This window comes from Sebastes umbrosus, chromosome 6 (assembly GCF_015220745.1).
Source record: "Sebastes umbrosus isolate fSebUmb1 chromosome 6, fSebUmb1.pri, whole genome shotgun sequence".
NCBI classification, from domain to species: Eukaryota; Metazoa; Chordata; class Actinopteri; order Perciformes; family Sebastidae; genus Sebastes; species Sebastes umbrosus.
In genome coordinates, this window is record NC_051274.1 from 33416867 (window position 1) to 33438093 (window position 21227).

The following is a 21227-nucleotide window of genomic DNA, read 5'->3' on the forward strand; positions in this document are numbered from 1 at the left end:
AACTGGATCAAATTCCTGGAAATGTTCCCTTTGACAGATCTTAATACCGGGGTGGAGCAATATGACCAGGAGTACGAGGCCAAGGCCAAAGTGTGCTGCAGTCGTGTATAATTATAAACATGTTTGTTGAACGAGTCGGTGGAATGAAGGTTTCTTTTTAGGTTTTATCATTTAAGAGCTGGAGTTGACACAAAGAGCCTTACTCCATATCAAATATACTGTAGCCCTCCCTCTTACAAAGAAACATAGTGCCTCCTTCAGCGGCTGAAGTTTCCACAAGTTGCTCATGAAAGCACTGAATGTTTCCTGTGGCCGTACTGTAGTACTTACTGTATTAGTACGTTTAATACTTGCATATATCTACATAAAAACAGGTCTGTTCATGAGGTTTGATTGCAATATCTGCTCTTAAATATAGAGGATGAAACAGCTGTATTCCTCTGCATTGATCCACTAACTTTTGACAAAATATGTGACTTTGCATGTCGGCATTTGATCTATTATTTTTATTTTTTTTATTTTCTGAAAAGAAGTTGCGCTGCAAAAAAATAATGTTTTTGTGCTTCTTCTGCTCTCTTGTGCCTTTTATAATGTTTATAAAATATTACGGTAAAATGCAACTTTATCACACACCAAATAATACATTACATTATTTACAAATATTGATATCCAACCTTGCTGAAAAATTAACTATACATCAATAAAATTATACTTAATTCTAATAATTACATCTGCAAAACAATCATGTATATGCCACATATAATCACATTAAAACACCGATGTGGGATTAAAAGTGCACACTGAGATTGTTGATATCTATGTTTGTATTTTTTTTTTTAAAAAAGCTTTTGTCTTTGTGTGAATCTTATTTTATTGCAATTTAATTATATATATTCTATTTAATTATTATTGTTGTATTTGTTTTCTTGTTGTGAAGCACTTTGGAACTTTGTTAAGAAAAATACAAATAAAGTTTATTTTCTTTTATTTATTTATTTATTTATTCTTTTATTTAACCAGGTTAGTCCCATTGAGATCAAAGATCTCTTTACAAGGGAGACACCTGGTCAAGATAGCAGCAAGACAGTTATAGTCAAAGTAACAGACAACACATAAATTAACAACATTAAAACTTGCTCATACAAAACACTTGCACACAGACAACCTGGACTGCAGCCATTTCACCAGAGCTTTATTTTATTTATTTAGTTTATTATTTATTTAGATTATTATTATTATTATTATTATTATTATTATTATTATTATATATGCAAACATATACAGTAAGATATATTTAAAACAGAATTTCTGTTTCCCAGACAATAAACTGACTTCTAAGCCTGGCAACTTACATTTTAATTTCATACATTATGTACAGTATATTCACGTATAGAAATAGAACAGCGCTTTTATTTTCTTTGATAGAACACAGATAGACTGAATGAGTGTATAAGCATACAGAGTGTGAACATGGTCTGTTATTTAAAGTTAAAGTTACCCGACCGCCTCAGGTCACAGTGAGACACCTGTGAGGTTCACACAGAGGTTGCGTTGGGCAGATAAGGTGTATTTGGGGATATCTGTGGTTACTTATCTCCAAGGTTGATTTATTTTTCCCCCCACCAACTTTCCCTGGCTGCTCCGAGGCAAACGTTGAGCAACACCTTTTAGGTCTTTAAACAGCAGGTGTGTTCAAGCGCTATAAAAGGACGAGCACGTCCCCCTGAACCTCTACAGAAGACCGTCACAATGATGTTCGTGATCTTGGCTTTGTTTGTCGCTGGTGGTAAGCTCTGATACTACTCTGACCGGACAATTAAATGTGTTGCTTCATATACGTCTGTCAACATTTGATATGAAGTATTTTGATAGATAGAGAATAACCGTTTAAATAAATCACTATATTGTGTATTGTTGTTTCTCAGCCTACGGGTGCGGCCTGCCCACCTACCCTCCCGTCGTCACCAGGGTGGTTGGTGGAGATGATGTGCGTGAGAACAGCTGGCCCTGGCAGGTATGTTCCCTTTAACGCTTCTCTTTTTAAATTCTCTGTCTTCTTTCCATTTCCTAAAGTCATAAAACATGTTTGTTCTCCTCAGGTGTCCCTGCAGTACAAGAGTGGCAGCAACTTCTACCACACCTGCGGTGGCACCCTGATCTCCAACCAGTGGGTCCTCACTGCCGCTCACTGCATCGGGTGGGTTTAAAACGTTAAAAGAAATCTGAAAACAAGAAGGTACACGAGGACAAAGAGAGCCAGGCTCTTGATAGATAGGGTGGTAGAGGCAGTACGGAGGAAGTGTGTATACTTTACTCTAGCAGTCTGATATGTCAGATACACAGAGTTGGTCGTAACAATGCAGTTTAATCTTTAAAGGGATAGTTCGGGTGTTTTGCAGTGGGGTTGTATGAAGTACTTATTCATAATTAGTGTATTACCTTCAGTAGATGATGGTCTGCAGAACCCAAGTTTGGAGAAACAGACAGGAGTTACCACACGGGAGTAAAGCAACGTACTGCTGTGGACGGGGCCGGCAGCAAAACACATTTTAGCCTCCTAAAAAAATCAATATCCTTTAAACTGTAGGCTTTATTTACAATATTTTTGCCAGTGAGACAGCTATATATTTTATGTTTCTGACAGGGAACTGAAGTTGTTGTCTATGTTATTCTCAAAGTAACCAGACTCCGTTGGAAAAAAACAAATTTTAGGTAAAATAACAGGATCAACAGTCAATTGTTGCTTTGGCAAGATCATATCAATCAATCAAACAATCAATCCAACTTTATTTATATAGCACCTTTCAAACAAGTCAAATGCAATTCAAAGTGCTGGACAGGTGATTGACAAAAATATAGAGTGTTTAAAATGGATTTAGAGACTAATGCACCAAAACAAGCAATATAAAAGTTCATTGAATAAGAAAGCAATAAGAGATGGGTATTTAAGATAATAAAAGATAAATAAAATACAAGGAAATAAAAATACAAATAAATTAAAAAAAATTATGAAACTACACAAAATAAGCAGATTGTATTAAAATAATAAAATTGTAATAAAATAAAATGGAATAAAAGAGATAATAATGATCAGCAATAAAATGTTATGCAATGCATAGATTGATACGGCTTCAGTTCCCCGTCGGAAAAGGATGTCAGATGGCTAGATAAAGTGGGTAAAATATTCTAAATATAGCGTACACTTAAACTGATATGGATTTTTTTAGGTGGCTAAAATTGGTTTTGTTACATCGCTTTGCTTTCATGTCGGTACTCCTGTCTGCTTCTCCAAACTGGAGGCGTGCCGACTATCATTTACTGTTGTAATACACTGACTATGGAGAAGTGTTACATACAACCCCACTGAGAAACACCTGAACTATCCCTTTAAAACTGATTGTTAGTATTCCTACTTTTATTCCATGAAATCATTTAAGAACAGGCTATTTTATAGAAATCAGAATATTAATTATTGGTAATACCACTGTAGTTTACACTGGCAGTACTCATTTTCAGAGTTAGATGAACACTGTATGTTGGCAGCAGTCGTCCTATAGTAATATAATGTAATGTATTGGTACTTGTTATCAGTAAGTTGGGTGTTGTTGAATAGATCTCAGACTAAAGCAACTCTGACTCTTGTTTCTATGGGTTTTTTATGTGTCCAAGCAGCAGTCGCACCTACAGAGTCTTCCTGGGAAAACACAACCTGGAGACCAACAACGAGGCTGGCTCCATGGCCATCAGCCCCGGCAAGATCGTTGTCCACGAGAACTGGGACTCCTACAGAATCCGGTGGGCTCCGTCATTTCCCTCCATTTTATATACTATTATGCTGCTGTGATTATATTTTGTTAAGCGTGTTCTGCCCATGCTACTAATGCTCATTAACATCCTCTTTTCTAAATGTGGTGTTCTAGTAACGACATCGCCCTGATCAAGCTGTCGACTCCCGTCACTTTCACCGACGCCATCATGGCTGCATGTCTTCCCAACTCTGGAGACATCATGCCTCACAATGCTCCCTGCTACGTCACCGGCTGGGGTCGTCTCTGGAGTGAGTAGGCCTCTACTAGCAACACACACGACACTCAAACATGGCTGGCGACATTAATGTGCTCCCATATCTTTAATTTCAAAGTTGTTTCCACCTTCTCCTCTCAGTTTTAAGATACATTTGAGTTGAATTTGAACACTCTTTTCTTTAATTACACTTCTTTCCTCACCATGAACGGTGAAATGGAAGTCAAAGTTCTCTGTGCTGATTAGATAGAAACATTTAATACAAGCTCATACAAACAGACAGGATGTATAATCTCTGTTAATCCTTTCTGATCATTAAGAAACTTGTTTTTTTCACCCACTTCTGATGGAAACTGGACCTAGTGAACCTAGTTTTGGAATAGACTGAATCTCTGAATCTGAATGCCGTGTTCTCTCCTACAGCTGGAGGTCCCATCGCCGACATCCTGCAGCAGGCCCTCCTCCCTGTGGTCGGCCACTCTACCTGCACCAGGTCTGACTGGTGGGGCAGCCTGGTCACCAGCAACATGATCTGTGCCGGAGGAGACGGAGACCTGGCTAGCTGCAACGTGAGTCGGATTCCTTTTAATTTGACAAACTCATGTCATTCACTGTAGAAACTAAATCCCAGCCTTACACTCAAAGCACATCTATACATTTAATTAAAAAAAAACATCTGTGAATTTTTCAAATATCCCATTTGTCCCCGTTCCCCCTTCAGGGAGACTCCGGCGGTCCCCTGAACTGCCAGAACCCTGATGGCTCCTGGGACGTCCACGGCGTGGTGAGCTTCGGCTCCAGCATGGGCTGCAACTACCCCAAGAAGCCCTCCGTCTTCACCAGGGTCAGCGCCTACATCTCCTGGATCAACAACGTGAGTAAAAGAAGCACCGGATAGTAAAACATTTATCAAAAAGTTCTCATGATGCACTGACGAGATACAGTTTTAGTTTGAGCAGACAAGAGACACACTGTTTACCGGCTTTTAGGACAAATCAAAAAACAGAAAGACCTTATTAAGGTTTTAGTCCTGGTTGATTTCGAATTTCTTTTTGAGTGAAAACAATGAAGTTGTGCTCAGAGTTCAGCAGTCTGGAGTCTTTTTGTTGTTACATGAGCTTCACATTTTCAGAACTGTGTGCATAGTTGGATTTTTGTGTGTACACAACGGAGAAAAACTGTAAACCAGCATTTCATAATACTGCAAATATATGAATATTGCAGTACTTTCATCAGTGGGCCTGTGTGTTACATTGTATGGTGATAGATAGTGATTTAACAGATGTTTATTTAAGTTAAAAACGTTCAGATTGCCACGTTAAACTACAGACCTTTGTTGTGCTTATTACATGGCTCTGGATATTAAATATCTAAGAAATTGTTATATTTAAAAGCAGCAAAAATCTCTTTTTACATTCTTAGTTTCTGCCAAATTTAAATAATTTTCTAGAAATTATATAAATTATGAAATACCACAGTAATTATCATCTCAATTTGAGAAACTCAGAAGAGTGAAATGGCAATGATTAAGAAGCCCAGGTGCTGTAGCGCCCTCTAGTGGAGTACTTTTAAAATATTCTCTTTATGTTTTTTTTTCCAGGTGATGACCAGGAACTAAGATGTTGGTTTGTGTTGTTGTTGTTGTTGGTCGTTGCACTTCATCAAATAAAGAATGTAGTGGCTAATAATGGTTTTTGTGGTGTATGTTTATATGTGTTTGTTACACTGAACTTTACACGTTTTGTTTTTCATTTACTATAAATGTGAATATCACCTTTACTGTTTCACATGATGTGAACTCTGGATGATTTTCAGTTATAGTCACATGTTAAGTTACAGATCATCTCCTTCACCAAAGACCTGCCTGCTATGCAAAAGTTCTCACTTTGGCTAATGATCAGGTCTCCTGACTGCTGGAAACACATTTCTAGATTCCCCAAATGATTTACTGTGATGACCACTAATTACACTTGATAATAATAAGAATAAGAATACATTTTGTTTCATATGACAGAAATACTGAGGATTGAAAATAAACAAACAAACAAAAACATATTTGGCATCAATATAAAGTTATCAGTCATGATGATATTATATTGCCCATAGAACCATCTTTATCCAACTTTACTTAATTAGTTTAATGATATTGCACATGCAGACTGCCTATATCTATTGATTGTGTATTTAATTATTTTTTATAATCATTGTCTATTATATTGTTTTAGATTATCTACTTATTTTTTACTGCCCTTTAAGACAGTTTGCATACAGTACACGACACTGGTCACTAACCTTATAGCTGTCGCTCGTATAGTACCCTATATTTATATTTATAAGAGTGTCTTTTAATGCGTCGTGTATATGATGGAGAGTTGCAAACTCCATTTCGTTGTACTTGTACAATGACAATAAAGGTAATCTAATCTAATGTAATCTAATACAAACATAAATGTCAGTCCAGCGTATAAATGTGCAAAAACATGACCTATTACGAGTTGGGTTTGGAAAATAACAAAAAAAAAAAAAGTACAGGATGTATTGAACAACAAAAGGCAAAGAGCAAAATACCTTTGAAAAGATATTGCACTAGAGCTGCAACGATTAATCGATTAGTCGTCAACTATTTTGATAATTGATTAATCGGTTTGAATATTTTTTTAAGGAAAAAGTTTAAATTCTGATTGCAGCTTCTTAAATGTGAATATTTTCTGGTTTCTTTCCTCCTCTATGACGGTAAACTCTTTGAGTTGTGGACAAAACAATTAATTTATCAATAAAATAATCAACAAGTTAATTGACATTAAAAATAATGGTTAGTTGCAGCCCTACAATGAACACAAACATACAGCTCTGTACACAGAGAGAAAAGTGTCCAGAACTGTCCTGAGAAGATTCTTCTCCTTGTGTCTTCCCGTCAATATTGATCACGTGTCCTCCATTTCTTCTTTTACAATCACTGGAATACAGGCCTTAATGTGGGTGAGACCTGCACACAGTGTGACGATGTCATCCAGGAGGTCTATCTGGCTGAGGGGGATCACAGTGTTGAGTATCTGAAAGGTTTTAAAGCGACCGATCACTCGCTCCACGCGAACGCGGACTCTCGCCGGCCGACAGGAGTCGCCGCGCCTGTGAGACTTTTCTTTAGTCAAGCGTGGGATCTTTAATGTTGCTCCGACACTCGCCAATTCTTCTCTCAGGAGAAACCTCCTGTCGGCGAGAACCACGTCGCCGTGTTCAAGCTTTCCTAAAAAGCCCGACTCTGATGCCATCATCTTGTCGGAGACGCGGCCTCCAAACCCGTCCGATAGGAAGCAAACCGCCCCCGCCGGTGTTATCCCGATTAGATACTTCATAATGTTTTGGTTTTTGTGACGCGACCAGGTTTCAGCTCGTGCTATTAGGTTTGAGGTTCTCTCTATCAGGATTTCAGTACAGTCGACGACACACCGACAGTCCAGATACTTGGCTTTAAAACACTTTGGTAAACTAGCTCTAGCTGTTTCCCTGCAGGGCCAGATCATAAGAGGACGCAGTATAGAAGACAACACGGGTATCCACTCTCTGACGATCTTTGAAGCAGCGAAGAACGACACTCCAAATTTCTCGGCGATGTATCTGTTAGTGAATCCGTGTTTGACCTTCACGAGAACCAAAAGCAGGTGGTCTTCCCAGCTCAGCTCGTCCCTCAGAACAACAGCACTTCCTTTAACACTATTTAACAGCCAAATGAACACTTGCAAAGACAGCAGTCCTGTATAGAAGTGAACTCTGGAGTCTTCATCCTTAATAGAATGAAACCCAAACGTTGCTCTCTGTCGTCGCTGCTTCAGTCGTCCGTTTTCTTCCTGTGTTTCCTTCAGTTCTTGTTTCAGAGCTTCGTACTTATTAAATAGCTGGTTGTATTGCAGGATGAGCGCGTCCATCTGTTTCCGTGGCACCAGGTCACACTCGTCTGCTACACAGCAACGAGAACAAACAAGCCATGAGCTTTTACAACCAGTTATATATAAACATAAACCTAAATATGGTATTTCTCTGTTATAGCTTTGCATACTTGTAGTAAACTCAAAGGATGAGGTCTGAACGGCTTCAGTGTCTCCAGAATGCTTCCTCTTCCTGCCTCCCTCTGGTTTATCCTTCCTGTGAATCACAGAAGTGCAGGAAAAATTACCTTTCAGTAATCTGTATGAGCTCATAAATAACAAGTGTGAGCCTGAGATAACACAATAATCAACATAGAATAAACCAAACAAATGAAGAAGAAGAATGTGATTAAATGCCGTCTGACAGAGCACCAACCTTTCAGCTCCACATGTGGTCTTCTTCTGCATGTTATGGTTAAAAATAGAAGGTACAAAATCCGGGCTGTCACAGTCCATCGATGGCTCTCCTGATATGAGAACAAGGATGTTAGTAAACCAGCATGGCAACACAAATCAGTGATATGAAAGAGTACAGGTGGGTGATATGATAATATATTCTAGGGGGTGAAACGATCCATCGATCTGGATCGATTTAATGATCAATTCAATATCATTTATCCAAAGTGAAAACATCAATACATATCATCATCTTTAAGATACGCCCTTATTTTGAAATTCTTAAAGGATAAAAAAACATTTGCACTTAAAAATTAGAAATGTGGCTCTTAATATTGAACAACACAAGGTTTATTTTTATTCTTTTTATTAAAAAAGAACAGATTGATAGATTTTTCATTTAGATGTCTGGAAGAGCCCAGTATTAAAATTGTCAAATCATATTTTAGTTCTTCCCTACGACAGAGTATTAGGGCCACATTGAGGAAAAAAAAAATCGGAGATTTCGAGAATAAAGTCATAATATTATAAAGTAGTAATTGTAAGTGTTATTTTAGAGGGGAAATAGAGCAGCGTGCAGCCTGTGTGAAAATGAGGAATGTGGAGCATCTTGTTATGACTTTAGTCTCTTTTTTTCTTGAAAAAATATGACTTTATTCTCATTAAATTACATTTTTTTTTCTCGTAATATTATTACTTTATTTTCATAATATTACAACTTTTTTTTCTTGAAATAGTATGACTTTATTCTCATTAAATTATGACTTTTTTCTCGTAATATTACGACTTTATTCTCGAAATCTCAGATTTATTTTCCCCCTCAATTTTGCCCTAATGCTCCGTCATATTTCCCAGATACAATGTTCCCTGTGGATTACCCAAAGTAAGTGGGAAAGTGTTTCTGGAAAGGCATATTGGTTTCTTCACCACAAACAAAAATCCTACTTTCTTCTTTTTTTTTTTCTTTCTTTCTTTTCATAATTTGGGTGAAACAACCCTTTAAACAGTCAAGAAGTTCCCACTGTGGGTACTGACTGTATCCTGGCAACCACTCTGACAACAGGAAGTTAGTAGCAAAATTAAGATTAAATTGACTAAACATACTAAACACATCACCTTATAGCTGATGCTGACTCAGTATTAGTAATAACAAACAGACAACAGATAAGATTATGAACCTGAGATGAAATGTGCACTGCACAGACTCTCAGCTCTGCAGGATCCTCCAGAACCCCAGTCCGGTCTGTTGACGGCCTCCAGCCACAGCTTTCTCCTCCTCTGCTGGAAGGGATGTTTCCCTCTCGGGATGTTGAACATCTTCCATCCATCACTGGTCCGATTGGAGCAGTTTACAGCACAGCAGCTTCGTGTCATGTTGTCCTCTGGTAATCTTCAACAGTCTGCTTCTCTCAGTACATCCATAGCCTCTCTCTGCTTTCACTGGTTTTCTGCCCCGTGTCTGCGCGCGCATCCAACGTCTTCTTCAACTAACTTTGAGTGTGAATACCGCCCCCTGCTGCATGGAGTATGTAGAGTCCTCACTAACTTACATTAATAATTACTAACTTTATATTTATATACGTTATTCAGAAAGTTCAATATGGTAGCTACATAAACATGTTCAGATTTTTCAAATAATATAAAATAAAAAAATAAAATAAACTATACAACAAATAAAATGTAAGGAAAGGAAAAGAAAAGATGAATAAAAACAAAAAAAGATGTGTTAAACAATTGGAATAAATTTGAAACGTCTAAATAATCTAATAGTTTTTGCCAGTTTAGAATTTTGGAGTTTTCAATCATAGTCAAATATGTCTTAAAATCAGTATCTTTAAAAGTATAAAAGAGTCTTTAAGACATATCATTTTATGGATATAATAGTTTGCTAAGCTATTAATCAAATGTTCTGAATATGTTCACTTCAAAGAGATTCTTAATCTCAATGAGTATTACCTGGTTAAATAAAGGTTAAATAAATGAAAACAAAAAAAATGAATTCTGTAAATTTCATCTGCTGAAAAACTGGGATTGTTAAAAGTGAGTAATAGCTCAATCTTTGTTAGTGTAATATATTTTTCAAAATATGAACAGATGTTCAATAGTTTCCACTTCACAATTACAAAAAGAACAATTACTAACTTTAATAGTTCGAATATTAATAATTATATATATTATTAGTACCTTGTTTTTAAAGATATAGTTTGCTCCCTTTATCCTATAACGTGTACTCACAAACCCTTTGAAGTCCCATTCCTGCCCTGCCTCTATGCTGGAGTGATGCATTTCTGACATAGTGCCATGTATATTCGTCGTTGTATTAACAAAAACAAGCAAACAAACAAACAAAACAAAAGGTATTATAAAACATAAATATTGCATTCACTACTACTGGGTTTGCTTTGACCACATGTGTCCACTAGATGTCCCTGTAGGACACGAGGATGTCACATCAAAGAGTTATGATGTTAAAACAAGAGAGAAATCTTTCTAAATAGGTATGGCATTGTCTGACTCTCTTGCAATCTTGCAACCTGGAGTTCCAGCATAGTATCAGTGTGAATATCAGTGTACATGCATAATATATAACCTGCAAGTAACTATCAGATACGAGTGTCAATAGGCTACTTGGCAAATTATATGGTGGTTTATCCCTCTTGTTTTTTTTTTGTGTGTGTGAATGCTTCAATCAATTTCTTTACATGGAATTTAAATTTCATCATAAGGACACAATGACCAGGATTTCAGAAATAATGAAAGCATGAGTCCAAATAATATGTATTTTTCAACACAGTATATGAGAGAGAATAATGTGTTTAATGTGGAAGTAAACGACTTGCAGTTCCGACGTTGTCCACTAGTCCAGAATGCCTGCAGAGCGTGTCGCTGTTCCAGAGAAAGCTCTTTTGTCGGACGGTGAGCGAAGAAGAACTTGATTGATTACTTGCCTTAGATTGAACGACCTCAGGTGTCTCTTTAACACCAAACACACCTGTAACACCTGAAATATCCTCAACTATCGCTTCAGAAGTTCACCTGCCACCCGGTAAGTTGGTTTATTTAATGTTTCGTCCTTTAAGTGACTTCACCATCATTATCTCTAAATGTTTGTAATAAATGCTTCTTTTGATTAGCCGCTAACAACACATAGCGAGCTTTGAACTGAAACCAATACCTGTGGTATGGTGTTTATGGACTTGTCATGGACAATAACAATATATTAATTAATTCATAAATAAATAATGGAATTCAAAATGATATTTTTAAAATGCAGTTTAAAAAGAGAAATAAATAACTGGATTCACAAATTGAATTAAGAATACAGGTTTTAATCAGGCATCTATAAGGACACCTCCTTTACTCTCCCTGGGTTCTGTTCTCAGGATTGTTTTGGTTGTATTGGGGGAATAATAATAATAATAAAGATTCGATAGACAGACATTATAACATCCATGTATCATGACACACACAAAAGGATACTAAGTACTCAGAGTAAAAATCCCAGAAAACAAAATAAGATACATAATGTACATATATTAAAAAACAGTAAATAATGTAAAATAAATAGCAATAAATCACATGTTCACATAGCTCTATGTAAAACACAGAAGTAAGTTAAACTTGTAACCCATTTAGGCATAATAACAAAGACCAAGGGGGGAAAACATCCAGTGATTTGTTGCGACAACTATTTGGAATTGAAACCAATAACTGTGTATTTTGTGATGATACTGAAACTACTGATCATTTATTTTGTCATTGTCTGTATTCTGGAGCTTTATGGCTTTATGATATACATGACTGGCTTTTATCTAAAGTTTCTCATCTGGTAAACTTCTCTCAAAAGGACATTGTTTATGGACTTGTCATGGATAATAACAATAATAGCCCAGGCCCATATTTATTTATTTTTCTCTATAATTTCACTTAAAACTGTTTTCTTCATTTTGCACTAATGTTCTTAAAATGAGAAAACACTCAGTACTTTTCATTTGTCAAGTATTTAATTCACACAGGAGTATACATAAATAAGCTTTACCATGTGGTTATTCCATATATTGATTATATTTATACTGAATAACCAGCAAACCTGCTATATCGTGATATATATATCGTTACCGAGATATTATAAATGACTTATATCGTGGTAGAAGATTTTGTCCATATCATCCAGCCCTGGATGAGAGCAGTCTGCTTTTCTGTTTTAGAACTTCTGTAGTCCATCATAATGTGATTTGCTTACAACCAGTTCCTTTCAGACTTCTCTTCACAGCATCAGAACAGTATTGTTGATCTGAGTATTTAGCTTTAAAGGCCATCATAACATTTACTTTTAATTTCACTTTTGCTCCATTTTTTTTACCAAGTATGAAGCCATCCTATTGCTGATGTGCAAAATATTTCTAGAATTTGTTTTTAAACGTTCATAAGATCCCTAAATATAGAACGAAATCCCAGGGCTTTCCTTAAGCAAGTCTTTTTCTCAAGGGCTCTGCATTTCACATTAATAATGTGTTTGTGCTTTATATTCTGAAGCAGGTTTAGCATATTAAAAATATGATGTTATATACACTTTTTAATTATTAGCACCATCATGCTCATCAATGCTGGTATTGTATGTCTTTAGAATAGAAGATCAGACAGTGAATACTGGTGACTATTAAAAGGAGGACAAGGCTTTTTAAAATGCAGAACAGGGATGGTAAAAGGGCACTACTTCCGACCTTTAGACTTTATATTTTCTATCCCCACTATGGACCACTCTCCCCTGGGACCTGACACACACAAAATGAACAGAAACCATTATAATATATATATAATATATAATACACACTTTCCAGCACAAAATTTCTATGTTAAAGGTGATTTAGTCACAACCCCAATTACTGTCCTGTCTTGTACCTGGAAAGATCTCATTTATAACCGTGATGTTCCACAGTAATTATTAACAGAGAACCACGGTGCCCCTGTTTTTGCTCCCAGGGCTCATTTGCATGTTAATTATCATTAGCAACACAGGAAAACAAGTCATGGCAGTTAAATAAGAAACCTTATCTTTCCTTTCTCCTCTGATGTTTTCAGATTACTTCCATCATATATTTACCTGAGATCACAAGCTTTCACCTCGGTTGTTAACACTTCAACCTCTATTTGAATAGAAATTATATTCTAATGTATCAAGTGACTTAATGCTTTTGGACAAAAGTAGAAGAAATCTGTCAGTACATTATCGATCCATTTGCAAGCAAAGTTTTGAAGAGCAACTTGAGTGGCTGTTCGGTATTTAGAGGAGGACAGAAAATGGTGTAAATGCGTAATGTAAAAGGATTTGACTGTGAAATAATTCATTATTAATTCATTATTTGCAGTTATAAACACTGCCAGAAAGATGCTTTTATAATCAGATGATTTTATTTTTACTTAAAGGAATTGTCATTAACGCTGATCACAGAAAGCTATTTTCTTTTTTTTATTAACCATAAATCTGTGATAGATAATATGAGCTTCAGAATAAAGGTCACCAGTTGGTTTTATGCATTTTTCAGGTTACACTGAGTGGGATTTAATGAAGGATCACGTCTGGGTGGATTCCAGTGGATTTTTGCAAGACAGGTAAAACTTTGATTCACTTGTTGTTGACATTTCACAGAGGATAAACTGCATATAATTTATTCTACATAGGATATTCCTCAGTAAATATTTGCATGTCTCTTTCCATACGATGATGAAAATCAATCATGACACCTTGGCACCTGAAACGAGTCCTCCTCCGTTTACTGAGGAATGGCAGAGCTTCAGTGGTGAGTTCAACAGCAGTGTGTCTGAAAGTTGTTTTCTTTTGCCACACGATGGCGACAGATTACTGTTCAGGAGCAGTTTCACACCGTGAAAAGGCTGCTTTACCGTTGCAATGTCCAAATAAGAGGTACTTGTACTTGAACTGTGTGTTAGACTAAGCAGAAATTGGACCACAACGGCACATAACACACTGATTCATCTTTTATACTGTATATTGTAAACCACTGCGTATTACTTAAAATGATAATGTCTAGATTAACACATTTTTAAATGCATTATTTTAACCAACAACCATCATGTCATTAATGAAGAAATCCCTTTCAGTAATAAGGATTACTTATTATGAGGTAAAGCTAAAACACAGACAATAAACCATACACATGGTATGTTACAGTGGGTCTTCAGCTAGCAGGTGAATGATGGAGAATATTTATTCTATAACCAGATTGGCACTATTAAACTGTGGATTTATTTTGGGTAGTATTATGTAAAAATGACCCTGCTTGTTAAATTTGTTTTATATTAGAACTGGAGTTACTTATTTTTAACTAAAAGGAGCTGTGATGTGATTTTGTATTTGTTTACTAGGGCTAGATTTAAAAACTCTGAAGTTAATCCTCGGCACTGGGGATGTCACAATACCAGAAATCTAGTAGTCGATGCCAATACTAGTGAAATTTCAAGGTTCTCGATACCAATTCAATACCACAGTAAAAAACAAAAGTAAAACAATAAATCCCATGTACTTCAACATCCACTCCTTTTATTAATGTTTGCATAGTGTTTTTTGTTTGGAAGTTAAACAGGTCATAATTCCCTCTTTATTATCTATTTTATATTGCTGTGAAAATATATCCTTCAAACAACTGGATCTACTCAAGTTTCTCACCAAAAACGACATTTTACAATATAACATTTGAACACATCATGATAACATTAGAATTTACCTTCGCCAAATACTCATTTTTACTGAACAGAGCCTGAACGCATCATAATGTAATTCTATGGTACATCCTGTTACAATGAAGCATTATCAGGGTGCGTCCCCTTGACGAATTGATAGTGAGTTTACTGCGTCCCAAACATTTTCTATCGTCCCCTGGTCAACGGGGCGATGTTAGTCTCAAGCCCTGACGCTACCCGCTGTACTGTAGAAAAAGAAGTACCATTACGTTTTCAGAATTTTGGCATTGACTTGTTATTGAAGTATCGGTTCTCCTGACATCCCTACTCGGCACTGGTTGTACTGGTGACATACTGTAACACTTCCCACATTTTTGTGCTGTCACTGTGGTCTACTTTCATATTTATATTGATGAATAACCATATATGGACACAGAAACAGCTCCTTTTCCATGACATTAATATCTGATTCACCCTAATTGGATGCAAAGTGTGTGGGCATGTGATGCTTTTTGTCAGAAAATAGCTTTATTCTACAGAAAAACAAAAATCGTCCTTGTTGTTGTTGTTGAACAGATTTACTTTGACGTGAAACAGCCAGTGTCTGCCTGAGCCTCGGACACCAGCAGGTGTGAGGTTTCCAGTCCGTTGCACTAAACCCAACCAGCAGTAATGTCGAACAAATGTAACCTTTCAGCCTCTCCTGTGCTGCGATGAGATGTTTTTGGCACTCTGTAGAATTCCTGGATGTCTCTCTCTGACTCGGCTTTGACCCTCGCCCATCTGTTACCATGTCCGGGGTTAGGAGGCTATACCAAATGCTATGCAGGTTGTTGGCCTCGGGGTGTGGGCAAAATGTTTTGGGTGTTAGATGGACGCTGTGATGAACCGCGAGGGTCCTTTTCAAGTTCAAGCACAGTTGAGTCTGATGCAGTCATTTCATCTTGCATTGGCTGCAGTCTTTATAACTACAGTTTCAAAAAATGCATATGAATTAATCTGTCAGTTTTTGGTTTAATATCAGTTTCTAAATAAAGTGACAGGTGATATCTAAGTTCAGCAATGTAAAAAGAAATGAAGTTTCATTTAATAAGTGCTTCTCGACCCAGTATTAGTCAGAGCTTGTTGGCCGGGGCGGGTTTGCTGCTGGGAAATGGAGTTTAAATATAGCACAGCATGGAGTTTAGATATAGGGCAGAAGCTGTTAAATGGCCCCGCTGCACCAGCTCTGTCGATGCATATGACCAGTGTTTAGCACCACTTCGGTTCTGAAGAACATGATTTTAAGTGTGCCAAGTGACAACCGCAGTGACTTCATGCCAGACATCCTCCCACTTGCCCATAGCCTTTCACTTTGCACTCCTGGGTGTGCTAATCACCTCCTCCAAATAGGGCCATGAGATCACAATCACATTTTCTTGTTGTAAAAGACCACTGTGAATGAAAAGAGGTGTGATCTTGTGTCAGTGACATTAAATGCATTCACTTGTCACCTCTTTGACTTTGCACACTTTTCCGTTGTTACAATTCAGTAATTTACTGTTCGATATTGAAGCTTTATTTGTTTTCATGAGTAATTCTCCTCTTTCTGAGTTCTTGTTTCATTGTTATTTTATTAAATACACTGCTCAGTTTGTCTGATCTTTATTAGTTTCAGCACATGGCATGGCGGCACGTCTGTTTTTGCTTTTATTCTATGATCCGTCTGTCATATTGCCTGGACTTTGGTAGTGCTATGTAGCGTTGTAGTATGCACTGGTGCTGCAGTGGATAGCGGACATACAGGCAGGTAGTAAGTCAAACTTTAATATCAGCACAGTGGAAATGGCCGGTATTGAAAATATTGGTTTTGACTTTTAGTTGTGCTGTTTAACAAGGAGTACAGTGGGGCAGTGCACCACTAAAGTGGAAAATAGTACCTTTATCGACATGGGCTCAGTGGCCTCGCTGATGTCATCATCACCCTGTGTGTGCGTGTGTGTACAATGAGGCAGACTCTTCCCGTGTGGGCATCAGGGGACAAAGTAGTCTTTATGCAGTGTGCCGAGCTCCAAGGCAGAAACATTGTTGAGCAGTAAAACGTTCTGTAACCAAAACCACATGTTCCAGAGTGGAGGACAGACAAACACAGGCAGCCTCTGCAGCTCCACATCAGGAGTTTGGTGCCCTATCATCAGGGGCTCAGGGGCTCCTTTTTGACTCCAATGCAACACCCTCAACATTGTGCATTTTATATGTATCGGGAAACTGAAATGGAAAACAGATTGTCCCTGACAGAAATGCTGTGGGATGATGCAGATGGGTGTTTGAGGGATGAAAACAAAAGTTTGGTTGACACATTTGAAGTACAACTGAACATGGAATTTGCTGCTGAATGTTTTGATGTTTAAAGATATTAACTTACACCTTACTTACCTTTTTGATTATCTACCAGTATTGCACATGTAGATGTTAGAATATGTCTCCTTGCCGTGGCTCACAGACACTTAAAGAACATGCCAAACATAACAGCCAATCAGCTGTGGAATAACTGAATCATGGACACGTTATTGAGCCAGACAAAATTCTAGAAAAATGTTATCAGAGTTTGTGGGCAAAAGCACTTGACTTAACTTGACAGCATGCCATATTAAGTCTCTTTAAGTGGATTTAATATTTCAGGATTAACCCTTACACTATAGCCAGAAGGGTTAATTCTAAATCAAATTAAAATATATAAACAAACTGAAGATCGTATTGTCTCCAGTAATGCTTCTCTCCAGGGTGCAGCTAGTGCAGACTAAACCACAGTAAACTAAAAGAAATCTAAATTCCAGTGTGCATAGACATTATTTAATTTAATTTATAGTTTGCTCTTTATTGTTTTTAATATAATTTGTCAATAAAATAGTGTATATGCCAGTATCCTTGTGTGCGCTGGAATTTAGTTTTCTTTTGATTTCATTTGGTTTACTAAAATATATATATTATATATCTCTTTTCATGCAATATTGCAGTAGCATACAGTCTTTACTACCAATTGCAGATTGTGGATGTAAATCCCAAGTGTCTGGAACAAGATCAAGTGAGCAGGTAGAGAGTTTAGGTAGTATTATACAGTTCCTCTGCAACGGCAGTAAAGTTGTTGATGGTAGTTTCAAGCAAAGGGGGAAAAAGACAAAAAATCACAAAGGAATTTGTACGCTTGTTTTTTCGTTGCTCTCATTAAATATACAGAGAAATAGAAATACAGCTAAAAACAAAGACAACATAACTGAATACGGTAAACATTTGATTACTATAAACATTTAACTACTAATGTACAAATATAGATTTATATAAAAAGTATCTAATATAAAAAAACAACACAATAAAATTAGATAAATATAATTATACAGTATATATATATAATTAAAATCAAAAATATATATATATATTAAATACGGGATGATTAATGTAAGAGGTTGCTTTATGATATTTATATTTGACAGTGATAATATTTACATTTGATTAAAAAAAAGAATCTTTCCAAAATAGGGCTGAACGATTTTGAAAAAAATATGCAATTGCAATATGATTTGCGATATAAGAGGGAATGATATATTTTACATCATTATTCTCATTTTCATTGACAAACATATTAAATTGATTATGGTGTGATTTTTGCAGGGATCTGTACCAAACAAAGATGTTTTCTTAAGTCTGTAGAATATGATGTGTAGGGCTGGACATCTCTGCAGCACCACAATATTTAATTGTGGGAATGCTGACTCAGCATTCCCAGTATTGTTCTTCCAAGGTTTATTCAACTTCAACTATTTCTTCCGTACGTTTTTTGCAGTTTAACTAGTCTTGCATACTTTCAGCTACAGAAGCCGTTCAACCATCAAAATATTCAGCTCTTTAAGGACATTAGTGCTATGACTTTTCTTGTTTCAACTATTTATACTTTTTAAAATATGAAGCTTTTTATTTCATCTTCTAGGGTTTTCAGCAGGGCAGTGCAATGCATTTGAGCTTTAACATTTTTAAGCAATTTTTAGCATTTCACATTTCTGCATTTTCAGCAATGCTTTGCAATAAATTTCAGCTGTCAGCATTCCCACGCATTTTCAGCAGGAAATGCATTTTCTAGTTTAAAATGGTATTTTGACACACATTTCACCTTTAACAATTATTGCGCCTTCTGCAATTTGAAAATTGCAGGAGGTCATTTTGCAATTTCGCAAACATTTTGAATAATTGTGCAGCCCTATTCCAAAACTCCCGAAACGTTTTTCCAAAGCCTCTTTGCATCTTTAGGCTTTTATTTTATTCTCTCAGTAACGTCAGTGGATAACTGTTACCAGAGCTACTGGGTTTACTTAATGGTGGCTGCTTAAATTATTGGAGAACTTGTCAGTTGTGGTGTTTTCCTTCATAAAACTGATGTGCAGGCTTGAGCTGCTGATTCACTTCTGTTGTTTCCATTCTTCTCCCAGTCCAATAAAGTTTTACAATCCCCTCACAGAGCTCTTACCGAATGCACACTGTGGTAATTAACAAGTTGGTAGGAGTTCATTTTCAATTGATTCCCCACCCTTCTAATATCATTAGGTGCTCTATGTTGAAATGCTTTAAACTACTGCTGCCTCCCTAGGAGGTCAGCCCTAATTAAAGGGACAGTGTGCCACATTAGCCATGCGTGGAGTCAAGCCGGTAACAGAATTTAGATCAGTCAGCCCCCAAGGTTAAGACTGAACCCTTGACCCAGACCCAGTGCCCCCATTTCCCTCTTCCTTCTTTACTTGGCTTAGCTGAATGCCTGCACACTTATACAAGGAACAAACAAAGTCTCATTTAGTTTCTCTCCATCTCTCCCTCTAACCTACACCACTTCTTCTCAGCTCAGATCAGGGAATTGCACGGCTATAATCAATAGAAGTTACTTCATGATGTTTGTCTGTGAGGTTTTTTCTTTTGGTTTTGTTTGGGGTTGCTGTGAAAGTGTCTTGTTTGCGTTAGATGGAGGCCATGAGGTGGATAGAAGCTGAAATACAGATGTTACTTACACAGCTGTGTGTGTAGTTTAATGGCTAATAACCAACCAATAATTATTAATTCAGTCTATTGACACGCTAACTATGTCACGGACAGGAAACGTTATGGTATGGTGGTAACGTGGCGGTCGAGCTGGCCGTTGCTCTCATCTCCGCGGTTAAATGGGCCGACGCTACAACTGTAGAGCACCCATATACTGACATTTATGTTCTCTGCATTGAAACGGCCCCGATGGAGCTGAACATGGATGGATAAAGAGAACGGAGCTGATGGGAGAGCTAGAGACGGACTCTGAGAAGTTAGAGGAAGTAGACACGTTTGACTACGTCCGGTTTTCAAAATAAGGTGTTAACAAAGGGAAGTGTATATACAAAAAATATATATGAAAATAAGATTGATTGGATTATATTCACCAGAAGTATAAAATATTACATGTCCCTTATAAATTAAAAAAAGAAATACCACTAATTTGTGAGGGAAATCTTAGATTTTTGGTTTGCTGGAAAAAAAATTTAATAAATAACTCCTGACAATGATCCTGATATATTTGACTTCAGGACATCTCTGTTTACATACATGCTGAAAATCAAACATTTTTTACTGGATCACTTTAGATATTTTTCTAATTAAAAGTCCCTAGAAGTGTATGTTAAAAAACTTAACAATAAAATTGCAATAAACAATATCGAATCACAATACTTAAAAATCACAATCTGTATTGAATCACCATCCAAGTATGGTGATAGTATTGTAAAGGGAGATTGGTGTATCGTCCCAGCCCTACATTTTTGGTGTCAAAACAGCCTTGAACTTTTCCAGTTAGGGGACCAGTAAAATGCATTTGTGACTGTTAATATGTGTCTTAAACTGCTTCAGCTAAGACCGGTAATGGTTTCTTTTGAAGTGCTGGAGCTGTGTGTCAGAGGCCATGTTTGTGTTATTGCAGATCCTCTGAGAGCCCATTGTTTGCAGACCTCACAGGTTCCTCCTAATCTAATTGGCCATGGATGTCCTGGCTCAGGACCTTTCTCCATGCTCTGGGGATTGACAGAGCTGTTCATGGCTAGAAAAGTCACTTGTCCAAATACAGCCTTGTTTAATTACAGGAAGGGGATGCATGTGTATCACCGCACACAACCCCTCCCGCCACCCACCCCCAGC

The 21227-nt window shown here is 36.9% G+C and overlaps 3 protein-coding genes across 8 annotated transcripts in view; 2 read left to right on the top strand and 1 right to left on the bottom strand.

Annotated features, from left to right (window-relative positions):
- The first annotated feature begins 1716 nt into the window (after window positions 1-1716).
- On the top strand, window positions 1717-5711 carry LOC119489262 (chymotrypsin-like elastase family member 2A). The gene is made up of 8 exons (XM_037771497.1): window positions 1717-1786; window positions 1926-2014; window positions 2100-2197; window positions 3673-3795; window positions 3921-4057; window positions 4447-4592; window positions 4745-4897; window positions 5624-5711. The coding sequence occupies exons 1-8, from the start codon at window positions 1750-1752 to the stop codon at window positions 5639-5641; spliced, it is 801 nt and encodes a 266-aa protein (XP_037627425.1). The 5' UTR covers window positions 1717-1749; the 3' UTR covers window positions 5642-5711.
- A 1063-nt stretch (window positions 5712-6774) lies between these two features.
- On the bottom strand, window positions 6775-10031 carry LOC119489349. Its single transcript, XM_037771658.1, has 4 exons — window positions 9524-10031; window positions 8326-8416; window positions 8081-8166; window positions 6775-7981 (listed from the first exon to the last, which is right to left on the bottom strand). The coding sequence occupies exons 1-4, from the start codon at window positions 9717-9719 to the stop codon at window positions 6948-6950; spliced, it is 1407 nt and encodes a 468-aa protein (XP_037627586.1). The 5' UTR covers window positions 9720-10031; the 3' UTR covers window positions 6775-6947.
- A 4033-nt stretch (window positions 10032-14064) lies between these two features.
- The window catches only part of prdm16 (PR domain containing 16), a 337870-nt gene continuing 330707 nt past the window's right edge, over window positions 14065-21227 (top strand). For 5 of the 6 annotated variants that reach the window (XM_037772560.1, XM_037772554.1, XM_037772553.1 and 2 more), the window contains exon 1: window positions 14071-14146. In XM_037772560.1, coding sequence (XP_037628488.1) covers window positions 14071-14146 — 76 coding nt within the window. Of the gene's footprint in view, window positions 14147-21227 lie in introns of all 6 variants that reach the window. The other variant, XM_037772558.1, reaches the window with a different exon arrangement.

Bases quoted from the DNA above. Each gene is read 5' to 3' on its own strand.
- LOC119489349 (XM_037771658.1), bottom strand. From the start codon at position 9,719: ATGACACGAAGCTGCTGTGCTGTAAACTGCTCCAATCGGACCAGTGAT. The intron at 8,417-9,523 runs GTTCATAATCTT...TTCTCATATCAG, and splicing joins CAGTGCACATTTCATCTCAG to GAGAGCCATCGATGGACTGT. The intron at 7,982-8,080 runs GTATGCAAAGCT...GTTGCTGTGTAG, and splicing joins ATCCTTTGAGTTTACTACAA to CAGACGAGTGTGACCTGGTG.
- LOC119489262 (XM_037771497.1), top strand. From the start codon at position 1,750: ATGATGTTCGTGATCTTGGCTTTGTTTGTCGCTGGTG. The intron at 2,015-2,099 runs GTATGTTCCCTT...TGTTCTCCTCAG, and splicing joins AGAACAGCTGGCCCTGGCAG to GTGTCCCTGCAGTACAAGAG. The intron at 2,198-3,672 runs GTGGGTTTAAAA...GTGTCCAAGCAG, and splicing joins ACTGCCGCTCACTGCATCGG to CAGTCGCACCTACAGAGTCT.